Source organism: Oreochromis niloticus, linkage group LG20, assembly GCF_001858045.2.
Source record: "Oreochromis niloticus isolate F11D_XX linkage group LG20, O_niloticus_UMD_NMBU, whole genome shotgun sequence".
Classification (NCBI taxonomy): domain Eukaryota; kingdom Metazoa; phylum Chordata; class Actinopteri; order Cichliformes; family Cichlidae; genus Oreochromis; species Oreochromis niloticus.
The window spans coordinates 13,607,884-13,622,270 of NC_031984.2; the positions used below are offsets into that span (position 1 = coordinate 13,607,884).

General features: G+C 37.4%; 1 protein-coding gene across 1 annotated transcript; it reads right to left on the minus strand.

Annotated features, from left to right (window-relative positions):
- Positions 1-542: 542 nt before the first annotated feature.
- LOC102082139 (cadherin-like protein 26) lies at positions 543-11,726 on the minus strand. Its single transcript, XM_019349466.2, has 16 exons — positions 10,927-11,726; positions 10,451-10,585; positions 10,213-10,359; positions 9,972-10,116; positions 9,676-9,851; positions 9,414-9,542; positions 8,883-9,065; positions 6,271-6,608; positions 6,019-6,161; positions 5,699-5,923; positions 5,355-5,579; positions 4,928-5,046; positions 4,556-4,627; positions 2,268-2,376; positions 2,093-2,152; positions 543-1,824 (listed from the first exon to the last, which is right to left on the minus strand). The coding sequence occupies exons 1-15, from the start codon at positions 11,017-11,019 to the stop codon at positions 2,100-2,102; spliced, it is 2,292 nt and encodes a 763-aa protein (XP_019205011.1). The 5' UTR covers positions 11,020-11,726; the 3' UTR covers positions 543-1,824; positions 2,093-2,099.
- Between the last annotated feature and the right edge of the window lie 2,661 nt (positions 11,727-14,387).

Here is a 14,387-nt window from a genome sequence, read left to right on the forward strand (position 1 = left end):
TTTGTAAGTCTAAATGGTGTTATTAAATAATTTAAAAAGATTTTAATTATAAAGCTGCGCAATCACGTTCTTCCACCAGGGGGCAGAAGAATCAACAACAACAAAAACAGCCGTGAAGCGCTGCAACTTTTAAAGTTGAATTTTAACAAAGGATTTGATAATGTTAGCAGGCACAAATAATAACTGGCATATCTGCCATAGCCCGTCTGTTTCTAGTCAAAAGATAAATAGACCTTCCAGCTCAGGTTTGTTTACCATCATCTGGGAAAATAAAGTTGTTTTGTTTCACGCTTTAGCTAACAGCAGTTTTCTCTAAGAGCTAGCTTAATAAATATATCTATTCCTGTTTGCTGTAGACCGGAATTTCGCTATAAATTATCATATTATCCCTCTTCTTAACCAGCAAGAGGTTATGAAGTTTGTAAAACCTTATAGATGGTTATTTTGGGGTGTGTGTTTTTTTTTTTTTTTTTTTTTTTTTTTGCTTTTTACTTTATCTCTGGATAAGTTAATATTTTTAAAAACATGTAGCACAAACAATTCGATTTAAAACTACACTTTGGTAAATGTATATGTATTGCTTGTAATTCTTATGTCTTTTACCTCTTATGTCAATAAGATGTCTCTTGTTTTCAGAGTGATGTGTTAAATGAAGTGTCCAGAAGGGTTTGTTCAGATACAGCTTTGTAAACCTAATCAATACTGTCATGTTTCCAGAGAGAAAATGCTTTCTCATTTCAAACAATTCATAGGTTTTCTGTCCTTTTCTAATTGTGCTCTCATTAACTTCAACATTTAACAAGCTAACTGAGGCCTGCATAGTTAACAATTGTGGCATTGTGTTAACACACGCTCCCATTCTTCAGACTCGAAAACTGCCAAAACCTCTGCCTGCACTTGCTGATGATAACAGAAACATTTTTTAAGTTGTATCTTCAGGCATTTTGTTACTAACAGCCTGTCACAAAAACATAATTTGTTCTGATTCCAGGAGTTTATTTATAGGATTGTCGGTAGATTAACGGCATAAAATAAAATTTTTGTACTAACAAGACAGGAAAAGACTCACAGAAAGCAAGTGAACTTAAAATTTTACCATAGGAAAAGGTAAAAAGAAAGTAAAAAGCATTTCCCTGTTGTGACTGTTGATAACCACATTCACTATCTAACCGCTATCAATGTCTAATGATATCCGAAGTGAAAGTAGCATATGTGTACCATTCTCAGCTCTTAAGTCAAGTTTTCTTTTCCCATAACCCGGACTCCATGTTACCGTCATGGTACCATCTTCTCACAAAATTGAACTATACTCTGGCTTTGCATTTTGTTTAGCTAATATTTAGATCAAGAGCAGCCATTTAAAATGCCTTACTTTTCATAATATTGTAATATACACTTATGAGACTGTTACGACCCGGCTCAAGGCCGCAACATAAAAAAAAAGGAGACGAATAGCAGAGTGTAGGTAGGAAGAGGTTTTATCTTAAAATGGCATAGGAGGTTGGCTAAAATGGCTGGTGCCACCAAGGCAAAAGCAAGTGAGCTCCCCGGAAGCTTGCCTCAGGTATGGTTTTATCCACACCTGACTAGGTGTGGCCAATTAGCACCAGCTGAACACATTAAGATGATTAGGGGCTGCAGAGGGACGTAACAGAGACATATTAGAGACTATGAGTACATTTGAAGTTAGTGGGCTTGTTGATCAAGGCCAGAGTATGGATACCCCAGGCCATTTCAGGGTCAAAGGAAGCATGAGAAACTGAGCTGGCACTGAGCTCAAAGTTGTGATCTGTGGAGAGCATCCTGCTGGAGAGTATTCAAATTCTGAAAAATATAGACAAAGGGGTGAAAAAGAAGAGATAATACATTAATAACAGAATGTAGCTGTTTAGATCTATGTTTGCTGGATTTAATACTTTTTTGCTATTGCCTTATTTAGTTGAATTTTTAGAGAATATAGACAGAATCCCATTCAAGTCTTGAAAGTTAGAAATAGAAAGTTGTATGAATTAGCTTGTTTCAGATGACTTAACAATAGCAACAAAAGTGTCTGTAAAAACCTTTCACACGAAAAGGTCTCATATTGCTTTACCCCAGGCTTAGGTTGTCCCTGCAGATGTCTCATTCCCATGTTTGAGGATGCTTCCAGTGGCTGGAAAAATCAAGCATTTAAATGTTAATAGTTTTGACCTAGCAAAATATCACAGGTTTGCAAAATTCTTAACACCTGCTTACTCAGTTATAATAAGAATAATTATAATCTGTACCATGCGTAACATTTTCATGACTAAATGATTGTGCCATTGAGCCTTCCTTTCGGGACTTTGAAATCAGTGCGCAGATTTTGGATCCTTCAGGTATGGCTTTATTTATCACCTGAAAAGAAACCAAACAAAGAAATGTCAAACCATGGCAGTGTTTCATGTTTGAAATACAATTGTCATCCAAGCCCATCATGCTAAGCTGGCATGATGTACTTTTGTAGCTGTCAGTTAAGCTTGTGAAAAGACCAAATTCAAAAGTTTTGACATCTTCTGTTCAAATTTCCAAACCTATATGTGACTCCGGTATTCTTAATGAAAATGTAAAAAAATAAAGACTTTTGACAAATAAACACTTATTTTCTTGGAACTATGTAGTTTTATTAAAGAGCAGAAAAGAAAACATTACACAAGCAGGAGTAAGTAGAATCTACAGGTGCACAAAACACCCGCAAGACCTTTAAATGGTCTCTCAGTCTAGTTCTGTAGGCTACACAATCAAGGGGAAGACTGCTTACTTGACAGTTGTCCAAAAGACAACCATTGACACGTTGCACAAGGAGGGCAAGATGCAAAAGGTCACTGCAAAAGAGGCTGGCTGTTCACAGAGCTCTATCTCCAAGCACATTAATAGAGAGGCAAAGGGAAGGAAAAGATGTGGTCGAAAAAAGTGTACAAGCAACAGGGATAAACGCACCCTCGCGAGGACTGTGAAACAAAACCCCTTCAAAAAAGTGGGGGAGATTCACAAAGAGTGGACTGCAGCTGGAGTCAGTGCTTTAAGAACCACTACGCACAGATGTATGCAAGGCATGGGATTCAGCTGTCGCATTCCTTGTGTCAAGCCACTCTTGAACAACAGACAGTGTCAGAAGCGTCTCGCCTGGGCTAAAGTCTAAAAGGACTGGACTGCTCATGAGTGGTCCAAAGTTATGTTCTCTGATGAAAGTAAATTCTGCATTTCCTTTGGAAATCAGGGTCCCAGAGACTGGAGGAAGAGAAGAGAGGCACAGAATCCACGTTGCTTGAGGTCCAGTGTAAAGTTTCCACAGTCAGTGATGGTTTGGGGTGCCATGTCATCTGCTGGTGTTGCTCCACTGTGTTTTCTGAGGTCCAAAGTCAACACAGCCATATACCAGGAAGTTTCAGAGCACTTCATGCTTCCTGCTACTGATCAACATTATGGAGATGCAGATTTCATTTTCCAACAGGACTTGGCACCTGCACACAGTGCCAAAGCTACCAGTATCTGGTTTAAATTACCATGGTATCCCTGTTCCTAATTGGCCAGCGAACTCGCCTGACCTTAACCCCATAGAAAATCTATGGGGTATTGTGAAGAGGAAGATGCAATATGCGAGACCCAACAATACAGAAGAGCTGAAGGCCACTATCAGAGGAACCTGGGCTCTCATAACACCTGAGCAGTGCCACAGACTGATCGAATCCATGCCATGCCGCATTGCTGCAGTAATTCAGGTAAAAGGAGCCCCAGCTAAGTATTGCGTGCTGTGCGTGCTGTACATGCTCATGTTCATACTTTTCAGTTGGCCAAGATTTCTAAAAATCCTTTCTTTGTATTGGTCTTGAGTAATATTCTACTTTTCTGAGATACTGAATTTGGGGTTTTCATTAGTTATCAGTTATAATCATCAAAATTAAAAGAAATAAACACTTGAAATATATCAGTCTGTGTGGAATGAATGTATACATTATACAAGTCTCACTTTTCGAATGGGATTAGTCAAATAAATCAACTTTTTGATGATATTCTAATTATATGATTGGCACCTGTATTTAGGACAGTTTTCTGTTATTTCAGGTTTAATGTTTTTTTAACAGGATGATATGTGTGTAATCAGCTCAAAGTAAATTGCGGTCACTCATTTTTTTGAGAGAACCTGTGAGGTAATAGTAAAAAATAAGTTCAATGGCACAGACAATTAAGACACATTATATTTGGATTTATGTTACAATTATGGCACCTCGTATAGCAACTGCCTGCCCTGCCTGGTCTTTTCACAAGATTTGTTGAACATACAACCTAAAATATCACAAGAACAGTTTTATAATCTGTCCAGTAGTGATAGTTGATAATAAAATTGTCCAATACCAATTTTTATTTGGACTTTGTGACTTTTGCAGGAATTCATTTTCGCACATGTCATACTCCTCTAAGTGGCCATGCATCACAGTTGAATGATTTGTGACAGGCTGCAGTTCAGAGCCACTCATTTAAAAAAAACAGCAAAAAAATTTTATTATTAGAAAAATATATATTTTGCAACACTTACTGGATTCGTTGTGACAGTTTTAACGTGAGATATTTCTTGCATCTGGTTCTCATTTTGGTTCCCGACACCTGCCTCAGAAATGGTAATAGTGTTTTAAGTTTTTCCACTAAAACCAGTCACAATTAAGTTTACATACATTCAATAAATAAAACTTGTGCTGTTGGATAATTATATCTAAGTCTTATATCTTGGTCTAAGTTATTTTAATCCCTTTTAAAATAATTTAATAGGCTCATATACATTAAAAAAGTCACTTGATAAGAGAATCAACAAATATTCACAAAAGGTGTCTGTGCTTGTGTGCAAATATGTGTTCTTGTATTAGCGTACAGTAAAAAGAAAGTATATGTAATTTTATGATAAAGCATTTACTGGGCAGCATGATCCTGGATTGTCAGTGTTAAACGTCATCAGTTGTTCTTCAAGGTAATTATCTTGGATTTTTACAGTCTCTTTCTTGCAGAACATCAGAAAAGCCACAGAAAGTAAACCTAAAGCATAAAAACCACACAAAGAAATGCACATGTCCTTAAAGTATTAAAGTAATAATTAGTTATTATTCACTTGCATCAGGGAAGACATCTTTAAGGCCAGTTTAATTTTAAAAAAAAAAAGAAGGAAAAAAACTTAACCCCAAACTCTAATCGTGTATCACATTATGATTTTGATGATTTAAAAAAAAAAACTCCCAGGAGAATTGCATTTTTGTCTTTATGTATTGATCATCTTTGGCTATAACAACAACAATTACAAGTTATCTTATTCATAATACTTGATTAATTTTGATCATGTGTCCAACCTGTAATCAGCAGCATGGCCAACAAAATAATTCCCACTCCTCCCGCTCCTAGTGTGGTGCCAGATGTCCTCACATGACAGTTTGGGATTTCTGAGTCTAAGCAGCTGCAAACAGTAACTGACAGGTTGTGGAAAGCTGATTTCCCCTGTTGGTCAGAAACTTCTAGCAACAGCTCATGGTGATCGGAATGAACTGTAGACTCTTTAACCAAGTTGACTGAATAACCTGTGTGTCCAAAATGAATGCATTTTCAATTGCATTGCTAACAGTCAGTGAGAGGGGGCTTCAATATATTATTTTTGTGAGTAATATAAGGTTGAGTATCTGCAGACTCTAAAGCTTACCAACGACAGGGTCAATCTTCCACTTGCCCTCAACATCTCCATGGAGCTTGAAGGTGAAAGGGCCACTGTAGGGCTCAACATCTGAGTCTAAAGCTGTGATGTTGGCAAAGGATTGTCCATCAGATTGGCACATTTCAATTGCGCTTACAACCAGGTATGGAGTATGATCATTGTCATTCTTAATGCGGATGCTAAGAGTTGCAGTGCTTGTCATTTGTGGTTTCCCTGGTGATGAAAAAGTATTGCACCTTGTTTAGAAATGTAATGAGGAAATGTAAATGAATAATGGGCCAAATATGCAAATACTTATCGATTCATACCATCGTCAACAGCACATATTGTGACGACATAAATGTTGTCTTTAACGAACTCTGACTCTCGATCCAAGGGCTTTGATGTGGTTATGTTTCCAGTGTCGGGGTCCACTTTAATCCAACCAGCTGGATCGTGTCCTATCATGTATCTGAAACATGTGTTGTGTCAGACATTTCTAAAGTGTCTACTGATGTAGTAATGTTGTATGTTTTTGTCTTGTATAAGTGACATGTAGTTGTATAGTTGTCAAGACTTACTTAAATGTGTTTTTGTTGGCAACATCGGGATCTTTAGCTGTGACTGTTGCCAGGTATTGGCCTTCCTTAACATTCTCAGAGACCGCAGTTTCTATGGAAGTCTTGTCAAAAACCGGAGGCTCATTGACATCCTCAACAGTCACGATCACTTGATGCCTGGATGGAACTGTTCCATTCACAAAGCTCATTGCAGACTCAGTAGCAGCAGAAGCAGATGTGGTAACTACTTTCCAAAGACCAGTGGTGCTGCGTTTTTCCACTTTGCATGAATAATAGGGGATCTCATTCTCTACAGTGATAGTTATATTCTTCAGAGCACCATCTTCGTAGTTTAAAGGCTGTAAAAGGAATTAAGATACGTAGATATGGTTAAAGCTTTAGGTGCTCGGTCTGAGGGTCTGATATGAACTATGGGAATCAGGGAGTCAACTCTGCAATCTGAGTGATTGTAAAATGTAATTGTAAATATGTGTGTGTTATAGGGCTGCTCGATTATGGCGAAAATGATAATCACGATTATTTTCACTGAAATTGAGATCTCGATTATTTGACGATATTTATTTAACAATAACAATGTATTGAATAATGGCTTTAAAGATTGTCAAAAAATAATATAAAATAGTGTGCAAATACTGATTACAGTGCAAATGTTTGCAATATAAAAAATAAATGAAAAATGTAAACATCTATGTTTAGTGAACTTCAAAATACTGCACAATATTTGATCCACGTCTGACTCCGCGAACCCATAATGTTTCCACCAATGTTCCCTCAAATATTTCATGTGTCTGAGCGAACACACAAACTCCCTGAGCGGTCCCTTGGACCACTGTGAGCGACATCAGACGTGTGCACTGTGGTCACGCCAGCATCTAATCCATCCAAGTTACATGGTTTATTAAAATAATCAAATTACAGCATTTACATTTATGTTAGACTACTTTTAATTAACTGCTTTAGCCCACTTACAATGAAAATTTAAAAAATCCTGTTCATGACCTGTGTAGTATGTTAACACTATTGGAAGTAAAAATAACTTGAACTACAATTTTGAAAACACAACTTTCTTTCTTCTTTTTTTTTTCATAAAGCTCTGACTTGTATTATGAGTATGAGTCTGTGGTCTGGGAGAGAGTCTGTAACTCTCTGTCTGCAAAATACAGTAATGTTGGGCAATTAATTATATAGTTACTACTTCAAAAAAGTAACTCAGTTTGGCAAACAACAAAGTTTTTTGCAGCTATTTATTTTTTTAATGCAGCCAAGGCGTTTTTTTAAATAAACATTTCAAACTATTTACAGAACAATCAGCTGTTCTGCATCAAATCTGATGCCACACAAATTATTTGTGCCACTCCAAAAAATCATTTCTGTCCACTATGAGATAAAGGAGAACAACAGCCTGATACCTGCAGGCCTGACAACAGGAGATGTATCACTCCTGTAACACCTGTAACATTCAGCAGCCGCCTCATTGTTCTGACACACACAACAAAACTATTGACTACACTACACACTAACTACACACTATCTACACAAGATTTGCGCTAAACGTCTCAAATCTCTCACATCTCAGAACACCGCCGTCACTCCTAAAACTTCCCCCCGTTTCTTAACAACTAGATGCCACGTTGCCATATCATTTTTTGATTGGTCGACACGGTACTTTTTTCGACTAATAGGAAAGGGTGGGGGGGTTTTTTGATTTTGTGTATTTGCTCACAGGCGAAGAGTGCTTTCGAGCGTTTTCCTTATAAAACGCCGTTTTTACCGTTTCTTTCCGCAGTAAATATAAACAACGATAGTATTCAGGAAGAAAACCAAACATTGCATATATTTTTTATCATAACTCTGGTTTTACGTGGCCTATCAACACAATTTAAAAACTGGTATAAAGTCCACACTTTTTCCGTCAATTGTTCCGTCTGTCCTGCTCACATCTCCAATGGTTGTACACGTTGTCATTAATGTGGCTTCACTGCACATCAGCCACGCTGCTTGGCTAGCTAAAACACCGGTGTCGGCACATAAGGACGTTGTCATAGCCTGTCAACGACGTGAATGTGAATCGCATTATTGGCTGGACTATAGGATAAGGTGGCATCGTTCTAATCCCATACAGGAGCAGCCAGTCACTTACTGACTAACACTGCAAAACAGAATTGTTAAAGTTTTAATTTTAATTTCAATTCAGGTTAGATTTTTTTTGTGCCCAACGCAGATTTTCTGTGCGCAGAGACCGTGCCAGCAGTGCGCAATTGCGCACGTGTGCAGCTTAGAGGGAACATTGGTTTCCACACCACTGAAGTCGTTTTACCTCTCTTTTCAACCAACGGCATTCTTTCTTCAGCAGCCATTATCCTCTCCTCTCCAAATAACTTCTGCTTAGCTTTCCGAGCTTCCCTCGGGTCCTTTTAATTGTTGTGACACGTGTTCGAAACGCAGAGAAGTGCGCTCGATTTGCCACATGGAGCAGCGCGAGAGTAAAGCACGAGGGAGGTGCTAATAATCGGCTCAGTCATTTTTAATGATCGTTGAAAACCCAGATCGTAATCGAGATTAAAATTCGATTAATTGAGCAGCCCTAGTGTGTTACATAATCACAAAAATACCTTTTCCACATGGAGTAGTCCATCGTTTGTCTCAGGATCTGTAGTTATTCTGAAGTTGTTGTTTGTGTCTCCTTGGATTGTATATTTGGCTCTCCAGGCTGGGGTTCCTCTGGTGTCTTCATCATGAACTTGTATACGTGACACAAGAACATTTGTCTGTCCTTCTTTCACTTTTTCTGGGCCCTCGGGTCACAAAAGAGGAAGTTGTAAAATAGGAAATGATTTTGATTGAATAAATTTATCACATTTAATGATTAAGATTACAAGATTAGGTATTAAATTAAGATTATGATTTAAGATTAGGCACAGGTCTGTCGGCTGCAGAGTGGAGGCGCTTCTGGGTCAGGGGTCACCACGCTCTCACTCTCCTGGAAGTGCGGACATCCAAACATAGTTGAGCCTGGAGGGCCGGGGGAAGAAAGCGGGAGAGAAAAACACACACACCACACAAAACACACCACAAGCCGGTCGTCCAGAGAGGACTGTCCGACCGTGACACAATTATTGTGACTGAAATAAGTAACTGCTCACTGTTTCCTTTGTGATGACAGGAAGATGATTATTTCCATCTTCTATATTGATTATGATGGTGCAGGAGCTGGACTGCGGTTTTTCTCCATTGTCTTTGGCCTCCACTATAATGGTGTATTTCTCAGCTGTCTGATGGAGAAAAAGAAAATATTGCTCATCTTGAATGTAAATGGATGTCAAACATATTGAATTTGGTTGTTGAAAGGTTAAAATGGAAAGTTTTAATTTGAGAATTTTGCCATCAAGCAGTAATTTCTCTCACCTCATGGTCCAGACATCCCTTAAAAGAAATGACTCCAAGTCCTGTCTCATCGATCTCTTTGAAGTAGAACTCAAGATCTTCAGGTTTAGGTTCCACTGAAACTATTTTAAGGTGAACTTTGTTATATTTCTCACTTATGTCTTGATCTGTTGCTTGAATTCTACCCACTTCAGTGCCTGTTAGTATCAAAAGGAAATAATGATTATTTTATTTAGATTCACTGTCACAAAAATGATCATTTTGACACCGTAGCATTAGTAATTTAAATAACATTTCTTTCCAAATGAGAAAATTACCCTGTAATGCTGACTCTTTTATGGTGAAATTGTACTTTTCAAACAGAAATTTTGGAGGGTTGTCGTTCGAGTCCAAAATCTCTATATAAATCCCGAGCTGTGTCACTAGTTCATGTTTTTCTCTGTCAAATGCTTTAAATTTAAGCTGCAATGGAAAGGCAAGAAAGAGGAAATAATCAAACCTCACTCCATGCATAGCTTTTACTTTCCATAAGATTTTTTTTTTTTAATTTCTTCTTACCTTAAGAGTTTGATATTGTTCGCAGTCCACAGAACGGAGGACCTTTATTTCTCCTGTATATGGATTGATTTCTAACACTTGCGTTGGTTCCTCATCGACACCTTGTCCTTGTATCATAAAAAGAACGAGGTCCTTCTCAACCTCAATCTGTACCAAACATGAGACATAGCAGCAGTGAATTTTGGAATTGTCCTTCTCTGTCTCATAATATGTGTTACATTTTAAAGCATGCACTCACTTTGCCCAGTGAATATGGGAAAGGTCCCTGATAACCTTCATCAATAGTAAAGGAATCAATGATCCGGTTTCTTTTTTGACGCAGCAAAAGTTGTGAAGATGATCTGTGGACTCCCCAACACTGCAAAAGATTACACTGGAAAAAATTCTTGCAGTAAATGTGCAGCACAACATATTTATGAGTATTATATGAAAATCCTTCGCAGATTTTTCATCTTTGAACACTGCCTATAACTCAGTATAATGTTGACAGACATAATAATTGATCAAGATAGTTGTGCAGTTCTTAATGATTTAATTCATACGTGATCCTTCTAGTTCTTGAATGTGAAAATAAGTAGTATAAATGTTAAATTAATAAAATGTCATTCTCGTGTTCTTAGTGCTATTTACAGTAAAATTTGTGTTGAAATCTGAGGCAGTAAAAGAAAATTTGTAAGTAAACAATAAGTACTGTTTTAAATATTTAACTCTTACCAGAACCAAAAGCAGAATCGGGTGTTTCAGCTCCATATTATATCCAAGAGATGGCTCGCTTTGACATTTGTGCAGACTACTCACTAAATGCATGAGTGGAAATTCAGCTACGTGCCAATATGAGCTTTAGCAGACAGATGGGAGGGTTGATATTGATAAACGGGCCTTTAAGTTCATCCATCCAATAATCTGAATCTGTATCATAAATGTGTGCTATACTGTGCTGTATTGAATGTATGTAGTTATGTTTTAAACAACACCCCGACACCAAAAAAACAAAACAAAAAAACCAACAGATAATCATACATATATACTGGATATATAATGTATAGCATACAGTTTCTTCTCAGGCAGTTTGTTTATAGGAAACTGATAGGAGATCAGCATGCTAGATAAGCTGCAGCTGGCTCTACTTTCCCTGCTGAGACTTCAGCATTTACCATCTGTGTGTTGTGAGGAAACAGAACTAGCTTCACACAGGTTTCCTGTTAATAACCACCTTGGTAAGCATGTGTAATCTAGAGGAGTTAGAGTGCAGTATGAAAAGGGTTGATGATAGAACTTGAAGTCAACTCCTGCTATGTCTGGTTTAATAAAACATGCCAGATGAAGAGGTGGAGGGACCACCAGCATTTTCAGATGAGCGGCTCTGAGAAGTCACTGACTTAACTGAATGCACAAAGTTTAACCTGATTTTGCTAAAGTAATATGCTAATTTCTTCATTTTTCAACAGTGTTCTGCAGATAATCACAATTAACCATTTGAACAGTGCTTTAATTCATCTGATTTTTTACATTTTATAAATACATTCTTAAATAAATACACCCGATATAAACTTTTAAGTCAAAGTTTAAAAAATGTCTTTTGGAGTTCAAACAGCTGTTTATTTGGAGAGATGTGGTCCTTACTGGACAGCCAACACAAACATATGATTATATATGTAGTACATGATGCACTACTCGAGATCAAACAGTATCTCCAAAGTGTTGTGATTTGCAGATTTGCTTGCTAGGCCTCTTTGGGGTTTTATCAGGAAGGGCATCCAGCATTAAAATGTGCTGGATCAAAACATGCTGCTACAGTCTGTAGTGATCCCTTGTGGATAAGGGAGCAATCAAGTAGCACTGGAGGTTAAACAGAAATATTTAAAATGAGCTCAACCATAAACAACTGCATCATTAATACTGATTCACATAACACTAAGTACTTTTTCTTTTGATTGAATTTATGTACGGTTTGACATTAATACAGTTTTATGTGTAATATGCTATTGTTACTTTTGCTAAGGAATCTTACATGAATTCTCCAGCACTTGTCATTGTGAGCTCAAGGAAATAATTAGATATAAACTTTATAATGTTTCAGCCAGTTAGGTGTGCAGAACGGTGGTGATGTAAGAGTTTTGCACAGAACTGTACTGCAGCCTTCTCTGCAGTTGATGTGGTTTTAGAGAACTCTATGTCACATATTCTTGCAGTGGGCATGCTATGACTTTTGACATATGGACAAAAAAACACTGGGGGCTGCCAATGCTACCCCTCAGCCTCCTAGTAGATCTATGGTATGGTATCAATTTCAAACTCCTTGTCGCCTTGTTCTCAAGATATTGCATTCACGGGATTTTCAGAAAACCTGACCTCTGGCTTTGAGGTCAAGGTCACTGAGATGCAAATCATCTGAAATTTTTAGTAGTATATCAAATTCAAAATCCTACATGACCTCATTTTGTGGTCAAAGCAACTGGGATTCTGGCCCATTTGGGACCTGTACAACTGCAGTGAAAACTCTGGCTGCATTGACTGCGCCAAGTCAGATAGTAGATGCATATCTAAAGATGCATGTGTAATTTACTTTTTGTGAATAAAATGTTGACAGAGGTTGCCAAAAGCAGCATGTTTTTATTAAGTGTGCAGTGTGAACCCTTACAGAAGGTACTCACCTCACTTTCCACCATACATTTGTTCTTGTGTTGCTTGTCTTCTCTTCAGACGTGTTTCTTGAAAGCTGATTCCATTCCTTACAATCGTTAATTAATAAATTAGGTTGATATTTCTAAAGACTAAACTTAGGAATGAATATGTATTCCTAAATGAAAAAAAAAAAAAAAACTCCCAAAGGTTTATGATTATGGAAGTTGAGACATGCCATAATCAGTGGTGTAACCAAGCTGATGAGTAAATCAGATGCTATCATGTGAAATACGAACTACAAGCCATGATTCAATAGTTTGTAGAACCACCAGCAACAAACTGAAGTCTAAAATTGTTGTGGAGGAATTTTGGCCAACGTCGTTGCTTCTGTTTTACAAGGTTTACGGGTGTTTATTTATACACAGTTTTGGGAAAGTCCTACCACAACATGATTCGTTCGGTTTTTTTGTTATTCTGTTGTAGATTTGCTGGTGTACTTGGAACCATTGTCTTCTTGCATGACCCTGTTTCGGCCAAGCTTTAGTTGATTGACTTATTATGATTTATTATCAGTATTTTTCTGAAAAAGTGGAGTAATAGAAGTTGACTGCTTTGAGACTGGGTTTCCTTGTTGTTTTTTATCTCTTTTATGTTCAGATTTCCATCTGGTGTAATAGACTAATAGACTAGTCTTTACTAAAAGCACATTTTGGCACAGAATATGTCAGCCCAAATAAATAAAGCTTTGTCTACAGCAAAGTTTCTGCCATCTCACTCTTTAACCCATCGGACAAATCTAAAGCATTGATAAGAAACCTGAGATTCATTTTACTCCTCTTTGGATGTGTTTTAATTAGTGAGAAAAATGCGCAATGACAAAGCTCACAAGAATGCCATTTATAATGAAAAACTAATTCAGTCAGGCTTGTGTAGAAGCTTCTGACAGATTTAGACATTAATGAAATGTGAGTAAGTCATTAGATATTTACTAAGTTTAGTAAATCTCATTTTAATGCACTTCCCCACATTACCTTTGCTGGTATGAGGGTTCAGAAGTATTTTTACTGTATGAATATGGCTTACTATAACTACTCATGGATACAAATATAATAATTTCTTTATAAAACCACAAGGAGTCAGTGTTTCACAAGAATTAGATTGATAAACATGACCCGTCTTTGATAGTGAGAATCTTGTTTGAGAGGTTAGAACAAAAATGTTTTAGTATTACCACTATACAAACATTTGATGCACATAAAACATGGTTACAATGGTCCTTAGCAGCATATTAACTAGTTTATTAGATGCACCCAGATGCTCAGACGGTGTCGAAGAAGGCTGACCATCCTCCTCACCAAAGCAGTCAGCAGACTTGCTGTCCTGCATGTACAAACATGAACACACCCATACAACAACAGATACCCGAGAGCACGCCCACACCAGCACCTTTTGATAACATGGAGTCTAAACAACAAAATGAGAACTAGTTTGACAAGCTTGTCGTGCCAAAATGGAAATACCGTGGTATTACAGTACAGCGGCAGTCATCA